General features: G+C 45.3%; 1 protein-coding gene across 1 annotated transcript in view; it reads left to right on the forward strand.

Moving 5' to 3' along the window:
• LOC134965576 (nicotinamide N-methyltransferase-like) overlaps nt 1-9,175 on the forward strand; it is a 74,402-nt gene extending 65,227 nt beyond the window's left edge. The window contains exon 3 of the mRNA XM_063941934.1: nt 7,596-9,175. Within this exon, the coding sequence (XP_063798004.1) occupies nt 7,596-8,037 (442 nt within the window). The 3' untranslated portion in view covers nt 8,038-9,175. The remainder of the gene's footprint in view (nt 1-7,595) is intronic.
• The last annotated feature ends 3,484 nt before the right edge of the window (nt 9,176-12,659 follow it).

The following is a 12,659-nucleotide window of genomic DNA, read 5'->3' on the forward strand; positions in this document are numbered from 1 at the left end:
CGTCAGGGTGGGAGCCCTGTGGAACCCAGTGTACCTCGTTGAAAGAGATTTAACCATGGTAAGTCTACCATAAATCTCCTTTTCTGCAGCGGGGTACACTGTGTTCCACAGGGAATACATCAGGTATGTCCCAAAGCAGTTCCTCAAGGGAGGGGACGTGTCTTAGCGGGTATGATAATCCGGCGTACAAAGAAAGCATCCTGGGAGGCGGAAGTATCAAAGGCATAGAACCCAATGAACGTTGTCACTGAGGATCACTTAGCCGCCTTGCACAAATGTTCTTCGGACGCACCACGGCTGGCCGCCCAACAGGCTCCAACAGACCGAGTAGAATGGGCTTTAATAGCAGCAGGAGCCAGAGGCCCTGTCTGTGCATAAGCTTGTGCAATCACCATTCTAATCCATCTGGCCAAGGTTTGCTTAGTCGCAGGCCAGTCACGTTTGTGAAAATCAAAAAGTACAAAAAGGGAATCTGACCTCCTGATAGAGGCAGTCCTTTCCACGTATATACGGAAAGCCCGTACCACATCCAAAGACCGCTCTTTGGAGGATAAACCAGAAGAGATGAAGGCGGGAACCACAATCTCTTGGTTAAGGTGAAAAAGATAACACCACCTTAGGCAAATAACCAGGGACAAACACCTAGATCTGACACCCTCCCAGCAGAGGCAATAGCCAGTATGAACAGGAACTTGACCGTAAGCCATTTAAGGTCTACTGACGCAAGAGGTTCAAATGGAGACTCTTGCATGGCATTCAGAACAACAGACCGATCCCATGGAGCCACAGGAGGGACATAAGGAGACTGCATCCGTAAAACATTGTGAGTGAAAGTATGAATGTCAGGAATAGATGCAATTTTTCTCTTAAACCAAACCAACAAGCAGAGATATGAACCTTGAGGGAGGCCAGACGAAGTCCTAAGTCCAGGCCTTGTTGTAAAAAAGCCAGAAATCTGGAATTACTGAATTTGTAAGCATCGTACACCAGGTGAAGTAAGAATTCTAGACCCTATAATAAATCCGCGCAGATGCTGGTTTGCGGGCCTTCAGCATAGGCCCTCAGGAGTAAAGCTTCAAGAGCCATGCCATCAAAGCCAGTCTGGCCAGGTCTGGATAGACACAAGGGCATTGAACGGAGAGGTCTGGGCATTGAGGAAGTAGAAGAGGACGCTCCATCGATAAACCCTGCGGGTCTGAGAAACAATGTCGTCTGGGCCATGCAGGAGTGACTGGAAGTAGTATACCTCCTGCTAGTTTGAACTTCCATAGTACCCTGGGCAGGAGTGACACTGGAGGGAACATGTAGGGCAGCTGAAAGTTCCATGGAATTGCCATAGCATCCACGAACGCAGCTTGAGGATCCCTGGTTCCTGATCCAAAGACCAGAACTTTGTGATAGTGTCGAGACGCCATCAGGTCTACATCTGGTAGGCCCCACTTGTTCACTAGGAGTTGAAAGACTTCCTGATAGTTGCCAATAGCAAACCGCAGATATTGCTTATGCGATATAGCAATAGGCATATGCAGGTAAGCATCTTGTATATCCAGGGATACCATATAGTCTCCAGGTCCATGGCCAGTAAAACTTAGTGCAGTGTTTCCATACGGAACTTGGACACTCTCACGAACTTGTTCAGTGATTTGAGGTTGAGAATAAGCCGGAAGGGCCCATCATGTTTCGGGACTAGAAACAGGGTCGAGTAGTATCCTCTGCCTCTCTGGGACAGAGGTATCGACACTACCACTCCTGTATCCAGGAGGGAACGCACAACCATCAGTAGAGCTTGCGACTTTAATGGATCCGAAGGGATAACCAATGTGCAGAACTGGCGAGGGGGACGTCTCTGGAAAGAGACTGCGTACCCGTGAGAGACAACGTCTTGCATCCATGCGTCTGAAGTGGTCATCAACCAGACCTGGATGATTTGCAGAAATCGGCCCCCCACCCTGGGATCCTCCAGGGGGAGGCCTGTCCCATCATGCAGCAGGCTTGTCATGAGAAGCAGGCTGACGAGTAGCCCAGGAATGTTAGGCCTTGGGCTTAGTGGTTGTTGGGAGCACGAGACATTCAAGCAGGAAAAAGTGGTACCTTTTGCCTTCTGTGCAGAAGGAGTAGCATTTGGGAGAGAGGCAGTCATATTAGCCGCTGATTCAGACCCATTTTTAATTAGGTATTCCCCCAAATAAGATGTCCCCAGTAAAAGGGGAATACCTCCAAGGACTTTTGGAGTCCAGGTCCACCATCCATGACCTCAAACACAGAATACGGCGAGCCAGGACAGACATATTCGACGCCTTGGCAGCCAATACCAAAAGGTGGCATTGGTATTGTGAGACAGGGAATGTCTGGCATTATCAGATATATCCTCAGGCAGCTCTTCCTCTAATGCCTGATCCAGTCATCAATCTGTTTTGCAGCCCCAGGAGGACGCAATCGTGGTCAATGTACAACACCCGTAAGGGTGTAATAGACTTCAGACACGCTTACCTGTCGGTTCCTACAGTGAGGGGACAGTGGTGAGAGGCAGAGTTGACGACACCCGATGGGTGACACATGAGTTCACTAGCAGTGAATTAGTTATATAACTCTGCAGGGGAAGGATATTGAGCTAATGCCCATTGTAGACAGGCAGGGGGAATGTCTTCCCTTGATTAGACCAGGGGTCTTGTCTGATGTACACTTAATGGTCAGATTGTGGTAACAGAGTTTTAATTACGCTTTTATGTGTGAACATATCAGTTTGCATAACCACTATAGGGGGATCCTCGTAACATCAGTGATTTGTAGGATTTGGTATCATTTAGCAATGGAAAATCCTTGTCAGGAACACCTAATATAGTGACTGACAGGACAGCATGATCCACCTCTCTTCATATAAAATATCAGAGAGATTATTGGATAGGGAGGAGGAAGCAGCCCTCTCAGATGACCCAGAGACACGAGAGTGACCTGGTATAGGTTTTTGCCTGACCAAGGAATGAGTCATATGCTACAACCCATGAGAATGCAGCCAGGATGGCTCCTGACTAATTACAGGAGCTGTGGACTGACTGGGAGATGTATGAGACATAGTACACAGACCATCACACAAAACTTCCCTCTCAGGTAAATCCATTGCGCCTGCTCTGCAGGATGCAGGAGCAACCCCAGATTTACTGCCCTACATGTTAACCATTATACACAAATGCAACAGAGAGCGGTTTAGTATGATGAAGCCAGAGAACAATACCTGTGAATAAATCCGTTAGCATGTGACTGAGTACCCAATACACAACACCTGCGAATAAATACAGTATTATGTGTATTAGTACAGAGTAGGATACACATAATACGTAAATACTGTGACGCATTATATATTGACCTAGACGCACCTAGTCTCCTAGGGTACAGTATACAGTGATAGATATATGTGGAATACACCGCAGTGAAATCACATAGCAGATACAGGCACACATAGTCACGTTTGCAATGCAGATAATTATTTTCATGACAATAAAATTGCATTGGATTATTATATGAACACACACACATATATATATATATATATATATATATACACACATACACACACACACACACACACACACACACACACACACAGCTGCTCCGGAACTCTAGACAATCCAAAGCAGGATTGGTGATGCTCAGGTGCCCTCCCCAGCAGAGGGAATCCCCACTGTAACATATATATATATATAAATCAAAGCACGGTCTGAGACCGGATGTATATATCAGAATACTCATGCAATATGTTCTGGCACAAGCACACTTGTTCTTAACTAACGCTGTCTTATTATCGACATGTAGAATACTTAAGTGTATGTAAAACCACGGCGCTGATGTACAGGCAGGTTTACAAAGGATACCTTGCCCTGCAGTCCCAGAGACCAGTCGCATCTATTTTAGAAAATGGCGCCCAGTGTCTCAGTCAGGGAGTGAGGGAGAGTGTGAGGCAGCTCCAGGGCGGGAACACCAGCAGTAGATAGCACCCGGAGCTGGGGAGGGGCTACAGGTCAAGCACCTTTTCCCCTATGCTGGTCCTCACCACTGGGTACTATGGAGCCTTAATAAAGTGGATATTTTACTATCCGACCTGTGCTCCCATGCTCTGGTGGATATAGTGGGGTCCCTGCTCTGTCACAGTGTCCACGCCAGCGTCGCGGTTCATCTCCTTAAACCACGTCCGGAACGCGATTTAACCGGGGGGACCCTCTTACCTCCTCCCTTAGTAGCAGCCACGCGATCCAGGAGAGCATCTGAGGTGGTGTGCCTAGGAACCGGAGCGCCTCCGCCGCAAGTACCTGGGAACAGAGCCAGCGGGAGTATGCGAGACCGCTGGGGAGGTGATGGAGCTGCAGCACAGTATGTCACACTGACATATGAAGTGCTGCAGCCCTTGAAGTCTTCTAAAAAGCTTTCTCAGGGCTGCCTAGCGCAGCCCCCCTGTTAAGTCACCTGCTTCATACAGGCACCAACTCTAAAACTGAGCTCACAGTTAATGGATGCGGGGTAATAGAGGAGGCCCCGCAATGCATTCTGGGACAGTGTAAAGCTTTAGCCTGTTGGTGCCTCTGGATCATGATCCATTCCTACACCACAATGTATTCCTTGTTGAACACAGTGTACCCCGCTGCAGAAATATAATTAAATCTGTTTTGGAAATATTAAGTTTGAGGTGGCAAGATGACATCCAAGATGAAATGGCAGAAAAAGCATCAGTGACACAGACCAATACAGATGGTGATAAGTCAGGGGAGGATGGGTAGATTTGAGTCTCATCTGCATACAGATGACACTAAAATCCAAAAGAACTGATAAGTTTACCAAGAGATGAGGTATAGATTGAGAAAAGCAGAGGACCTAAGACCAAGCTTTGCGGTACTCCAATTGAAAGAGGTAGTGAAGAGAAGGTGGATTCAGAGAAGTGGACAATAAAGGAGTGATTAGATAGGTAGGATAGGAACCAAGAGAGGACTGTGTCTTGAAAACCTAAGGCTTGTAGTGTTTGTATGAGAAGAGAGTGGTCAACAGTGTCAAAAGCAGCAGAGAGAACTAGAAGAATAAGAAGAGAGTAATGGCCTTTGGACTTCGCAATTACTAGATCATTCATTACTTTAGTCAGTGCTGTCTCTGTGGAGTGTTGGGAACGACAGCCTGACTGAAGTGGGTCCAATAAGTTGTGTGAATTAAGAAAGTGTGTGAGGCGAGTGTAGTCAAGTTTCTCAAGCAGCTTGGAAATGCAAGGGAGTTGAGAGATGGGACGGTAGTTTGAGAGAGAGTTAGGGTCAGAATTTTGTTTATTCAGAATGTGAGTAATCACTGCATGCTTGAACAGTGAAGGAAAGATTCCAGTAGAGAGAGAGAGATTACAGATGTTATTTAAGGTTGGGATAAGCACAGGAGACAGATATATACTTACTTGTGAGGGTATAGGCTCAAGAGGAGAGGTAGTAGAAGAGCAGGTTGAGAAGAGTGTTGACACTCCATCTTCATTTGTGGGATCAAATGAAGAGAAAGTGCCAGAGGACATGAAATATAATCTAAAAGGAGCTACTTATAGTCTGCTTAATATAGACTGACCATATGGGACCTTAACAACGGTATCCATTCCATTCAGAAATATACAACCACCAATACATGAGTATACTGCGAAGCAGCTGAAACTAAGCCTGTTATATCAAAAGGAAAACCACATTTAAATCCGCCAGGAGAGGTAAATGCAGATAAACTTTTAGTAGTTTACACTGTTACATTATATTAGCTGCAAGAACTGAATATTAGACTTGTCGGAATAGTAGCCATGGGCAAGGTGTTATAACATCCGAGTTTGGCCGGATGTGCGGTTTCCAGCTGAACTCAGACTCTTTATAAAGCAACAATTGTTTGCAAGGCATGGTGTTGCCTTGTAAATGAATCTGCACCCCCAGCCAACTCAGACGCAGTGGCGTCACAACGGGGGTGTCATCAAAGTGTTGGTTCCTGCTCAGTGATAGGAGCCGGGTGCTGTACTGTAACATTACGTGCAGTGCCCGGCTTCTGTCACCGTGAAGAAGCCTGTGCTGCAGTCTCCGGAGTCAACCTGCACCTCCTGTACCCTCATAGTGACGGACACATGGGTCAGGAAGCATAGCCACGCCCCCATGCATCAAATCCATGCCCCCATCTCGCGAAGCCATGCCCCCTTCTGATGATGCCCATGAAGCCACACCCCTTTTAACCAGGAGCCGTACTGGGAGCCACATATGTAAGTGACGCCTCTGTTCGGACGTCATTACATCCGCCCCCATCTGCGAATTGCGGGATCCAAAAGGGCCCCACCATGCACCATCAAAAGGTACTTCAATAACCTAAATTGTTACCCAAGTTAAAACATATTTGTAATGTAAACCTATATTTTTTCCTTGATCTTAGTGCAGTATATAAATGAACTAATATATCAGTATGCATGGGTTGGTTATGATATGCCAGCAGTCAGGATGCCGGTGGTCACATGACCGACCACGTCATCCCAACAGTCAGAATCCCGAAACTGTACAGGGTAAGTATTTTACCCCTCTCCCCTACCCTGACCCTCTTGGGGTGTCGGCTAGGGATAACCCTCCAAGCGCAAATCGCATCCCATATTATATGTGATGTTGATATTCTTATGTTGATATTCTTATGACAAAATTTTAAATCTAATCCTAGTACTACAGATGTGAGGTTTTATGTCATATTCAAATTTAGCAAGTACATTCTACCTGCACAACCTATCTGGTGACCTGTATAGCTTTGCGTAAAGAAGCTTGAAGACTGGATAAGAAGACAGGTATAAAGTGTATATGTATCAAGCATTGATTGTATGTTGCTGTTAATTTCATTCATCATAACATGCTAGCCTAGTCTAACAACAAAGTACTTATAGCAAATAGCTTGGATTAGGGTGACCATAGTCTGTGGCTGGCTAACTTCAAGCCTACATTTCAGCTGGTTTTAATAAGCCACAGAACCTGTGTAATCCATGATCGTCCCAGATAAAAGGGAAAAAATGGTCACCCTAGCTTGGATAGAGGCACAAAAGAACTAACTACTAAAACATGATCTTTGTAAAACAAGGGTTACATCACAAAACTTACCCGGAAAGGCTAAAAGATCTTAACATGTATAGTATGGAGGAGAGAAGGGAAAGGGGGGACATGATAGAAACTTTCAAATATATCAAGGGTCTTAACAAAGTTCAGGAGGGAAACATTCTTCAAAGGAAAAGAAGTATTAGAACTCGAGGGCATACATTGAGACTGGAGGGGGGGAGGTTCAGGGGAAATTTAAGGAAAAATTACTTCACAGAAAGGGTAGTGGATAAGTGGAATAGCCTCCCATCAGAGGTGGTAGAGGCTAAGACTGTAGGGCAATTTAAACATGCTTGGGACAGGCATATGAATATCCTTACAAAGAATTAAGGTTAAAAAAGGGTTGAGATTGCCTAAAGGATAAAATAAAAAAGGGGCAGACTAGATGGGCCAAGTGGTTCTTATCTGCCGTCAAATTCTATGTTTCTATGTTTCTAAGGGTTACACACAAGTAACCCTTATTGTGTTTATATTTTTTTTCAGTGGCCAACATGAGGAGAAAGAAATAAGGATGAAGACAGCAATAAAACAGATTGTGCAATGTGACATTGACAAAGAAAACATCACAGACCCGGTGGTGCTCCCCCTAGCAGACTGTCTCATCAGTTGCGTGGTCCTGGATTTCATCAGCAGAAACCAAGATGAATTTGTCACATATCTGAGGAAATTTGTTAAGTTGCTAAAACCTGAAGGTCACATATTATTAGTTGGCATGCTCAATGCAACTTTTGTCACTATTGGGCAGGATGTGTTCCATGTTTTTAAATATGATGAGGACTTCATCAGAAATGTTCTTGTAGGGGAAGGATTTACCATTGACCAATGTGATGTTCTTCCAAGAAACGCAGTGAGTGACCTTATTGATCATAAAGCAGGTATATTCATTGCAGCTCACAGAGAGAAGGGCTCTAAACCTGTCTGTTAAATAACTAATGTAAAAAAGTAATATAAATGGGATTGCTACCAATGTATCATAGATATTGTAGCATAATAAAAAAGCATTTAATACCAATAGCATAAAATAATAAGCACGTATTCAAAACCAAAAATAACAAATGACACTCACATATACATCTCAGTAATGCTGCTATGCATATAGAGAATACAAAAGCCTCATTGGATTAAAGTACACACCTTATATGCCTTTCTTATACAGATGTGCATGGACGCACTCGGTGAGGCAGACCGCCGGGAGCAAACAGGGCGCGTGAATGGGAGTATCTGTGTACGCTCGGCGGCGGGCCAAAGCAGAGGCGTGCCTAGGCATGCCGCTCACACCCACCTGCTCTATGAGCATGGCTCCATCTGAATGTCAGGGAATGATAACCACTGTGAGCTTATTACAGCTCATAGTGGCTATCATTCTATGACATATAAGAATGACATTTCTAATTGTATGGAGGTATAGCACGCCTCCATTTGGTTGAGCAGCAGCCAATACATCACCATGTCGCGACCTTATTATTTTATATTGTTTTTAAGTGTTAGGTAACTAAAGCAGAAAAATATTACCAACCTTCATATAGACATATCAATGTTATACATTAACAAAATCATTTCAGAATACCGACTACAGTAAATGTAAACTTGGTGTTAAATTTCCCCTTCTTAAAGTTAATTTGGTGATTTATTTTTGCAATTTGGAAGATAAAGGTGTCTCAAATTTAGAAATACTTACCTACTTTTGAAAACTAGTTTCAGGGAGATTATACTCTTTAATAGAATACGGCATGCCATTGAGGAGGCATGTCATCCTACACCCAAAGGAGAAGTCTAGCTCCAAACATGGGCGTGTCTAAGCGTAAATGCTTCTTGCAAACTATCTCTATATAACATCAGTAGCAATATATTTTGTCAAATTTTGCAATTATTGGTACTAAGATTGCTGCCTGAAATACTTGATTTCTTGTTTGCTTCTATTCACTGTGAATTTTTATTTTCTTCTTACTCCATATACATGATAAATGTGATGCTTATGTAATACATTCCAAATGCAATATGACCTTGTGTGAATTAGTACTTTAATGATCATCTCTTGGTAAAAAAATAAATGTTAAAACTTTTTTGTATTGTCCTTTTTGTTTGTTTAACAAAAGATTACTAATAAAACATTACACAGCTCACACACACACACACACACACACACACACACACACACACACACACACACACTAGAGCAGCAGCAGATGCTGAAATAAGAAGACACAGATTACAGGGGTGAGGCAAGCTATATTCTTTACTGCTGGGGGTCCTACAAGGTTTTGCTGAGAGTCAGACAGCACATGCTGATGAGCCTGGACAGAAGTCATAGATACTAGAGAAAATCACTGTCCTTGCCCAGATATTCCTTATTGGAACACTGGCTGCAGAGAAGAGTCCAACTAATTGGGAGATTTTATTTATAATGAAGGACAGCAGGAAATAAGAGCTTCAAACAGGACTTTCCTGCAGGAACCGGGAGTGTAGGCAACATGAATTAGGATGGTAGAGTTACACACAATTGCAGTTACATGGCATAATACTGTAAACATAATTTGAGCTGCACTTTTCTGACACAGTGCCTTATACTGCATGGATCGCTACTGAGACTCAAATTGCAATCGTCTCCAAACTGCTACTGCTAAAAATCGCATGCATAGAGCTGTCCTGAAAGTAAACCTGAAACCTGAAAGTCCACCGATGCGATCGCAACCATATGCAGAAACCAAGTACCATCGACAGTTGCGGTTGACCCATGCCCTACTCAGAATAATGCAATCGCAGTTACATCGGCGCCACTTTTTAATCGCAACAATCACAGCTGAAGTCAGATACACGCCCCGAAAACGGGCATGACACGCCTGCATTTTCCCAACCACTCCCCACAAATGCCATGTGAACACCCACGAACGACCACTTCCTGTCAATCACTTTGTGATCGCATTTCACTGAGGCTGCGATCATATATTGGCCTTCGTGGATGCGCAATGCGTTTGCAGCAAAAGCTCAGTCTGACGATAATCAACCGTTTTCCAATTTAGCAATCAAGCTGAATGAGGCCCGCAATTTGGAGAAATGGTGAAAGAGCATGTGGCCCGATTCAGAAGATAGAATGCCGATGTTTGCACGGTTTAGCTTTTTTTGTACTGCGCATGCACAGCGATTGATTAGTGATGGCGTACACAATGAGGATTTATTCACAAAGTGAGTGACAGGTAATGAGCATTTGTGGGCGTTAACGGGGGTGGCGCTTGTCAAATGCAGGCATGTCACAATGTTTTCAGGGCATGTCTAAGCTGCATCGCTGTACGCAGCTGCAAAGGCTCCGGTTGCTTATTGTGGCAGATACTTGATAGTGACAGGGTTGATCAGAGGTCTGATGGTGACGTGATGTGTATGCAAGCGGCGGAACAGAGACATTGCTGATGGGCACCTCTGCGCAAGTACTCAGGACTGAAGCATTTGTATATATTTGCAGATATGCTGCATACGGGATCGCCGTAGCGATGGTATTTACGTCATCTTCTCAATCAGACCCATAGAGGGTACAGTATCTGTAATTTACATTCAGGCTTGGACTGGCCCACAGGGGTACAGGGGAAACCACTGGTGGGCCCCACTGCCTGGGGCCCCACCTTCTGCTCTAAGGATCAGGTTCCAGACTGTGCACTTGAATTATACATTATACATATGTTACTTTATACTGGACTATGGTGTATTGGGCCCCACTGCCTGGGGCCCCACCTTCTGCTCTAAGGATCAGGTTCCAGACTGTGCACTTGAATTATACATTATACATATGTTACTTTATACTGGACAATGGTGTATTGGGCCCCACTGCCTGGGGCCCCACCTTCTGCTCTAAGGATCAGGTTCCAGACTGTGCACTTGAATTATACATTATACATATGTTACTTTATACTGGACTATGGTGTATTTTCTACAGTGCATTGTTGTTATTAATCTGGTACATTATCATGCATGCAGCAGCTGAATTTACTGTATATATTTATGAAGCAGCCTAGACGTTGCACTCACTAATGGTTAGTCAAACCAATGAGGTGGCAGGCCACACCCCCTCTGCAGACTGGTCACACTCCTAACATGGGCCCCTACCACTGTATTCCCCCGGTGGGCCCTACATGCCCCAGTCCGACACTGTTTACATTACAGTCCTGGCCAAGGGTGAATCATTCATCTACATGAAACAAGTGCAGTTATCAAGGTAATGGTGATGAATTTTGTACTTTTGCTTCAGATATTATTTGTAGATTTAGGGATTTATGTACATTATCTTACTCAAAAACATTTGAGAAAACATGTGTGGAGATCCATAGTAGCACATACATAAGTGTTCATCTTCTACAGTCACCTCTACATTTCTATATTATCCACTAATTTCTGATATGTGTGCAGATGGGACAGCCCAACAAGCGTCAATGTGGTCACTCACTCAGTCTACGGGCCTAATTCTGAGTTGATCGCAACAGCAATTTTGTTAGCAGTTGGGCAAAACCATGTGCACTGCAGGGGGGGCAGATATAACATGTGCAGAGAGAGTTAGATTTGGGTGGGGTGTATTCAAACTGAAATCTAAATTGCAGTGTAAAAATAAAGCAGCCACTATTTACCCTACACAGAAACAATATAACCCACCAGGGGCGTCGGAATAGGGGGGGCAAGGGGGCAGCTCGCTCCCCCCAAAACTTGAGAGAGGCGCCATCCACCCGGACGCCTGTGCAGCCGCCAGCTTCAGCGCTGCCCGTACTGCTGTATTAGCAGCAGTGTGTCCGGCACCACTGCTAATACAGCAGCACGTTACCCAGTAGCGTGGCTCGCGATGCACGGAGGCGCCTGCCTGGAAAGCCGCTCTCCCCGCTCCGCAGCTTGCTGCACCTGTCACACTGCTGACAGGTTGTGGCAAGCTACAGCGGTGGAGGAGGGAGCACTTCACCGCGATTCCCTGGCTGGGTCTCTCCCCCCCTCGTTACTCTGATGCACCGCTCTGCAGTGTCAGGCGCCCGTCAGTGGAGTGGATCCTGGGTCAGGAGGACAGAGTCACAGAGGTCAGGAGTAGAGGCAATGGGAACCTCCCCTGTTATCAGTCCTCCTCTCTGCTCTGCCTCCTGAGTGCCGGCCGGGGACTGGATGTGCGGTGAGGGGGAGGCACGATCACGGCTAGACTGAAGTGAGGCACAGCCCTGCCTGCACAGTGCACAAATTACAAATATCGTGGCTCACCAGCATTGTGACAGCCTAGCCACACAGACGTGAAGAGAACCCGGCCGCAGAAGTAAGCATAACTACTATTGTAATTAAATCATCTCCTCTTCTGCATCTGCTCAACCAGTGCAGCCCCTGGAGGGAGTAAAGCTCTGTCCCCAGCCACAGTATCAGGCTGTGTTCCTGCTCACACACACGCAGCAGGCATGCTGCTGCCACCTGAGACTCCAGTAACATTTGTGAAGGCAAACATGGCCCCAGGGGCCCCTGAGACCTGATGCCACCACATACATCAGGTCCACCCCTCCCCACCCTGCTCCCCTTCCCACCTACTGTATTTCATAA

Source organism: Pseudophryne corroboree, chromosome 10 (genome assembly GCF_028390025.1).
Source record: "Pseudophryne corroboree isolate aPseCor3 chromosome 10, aPseCor3.hap2, whole genome shotgun sequence".
NCBI classification, from domain to species: Eukaryota; Metazoa; Chordata; class Amphibia; order Anura; family Myobatrachidae; genus Pseudophryne; species Pseudophryne corroboree.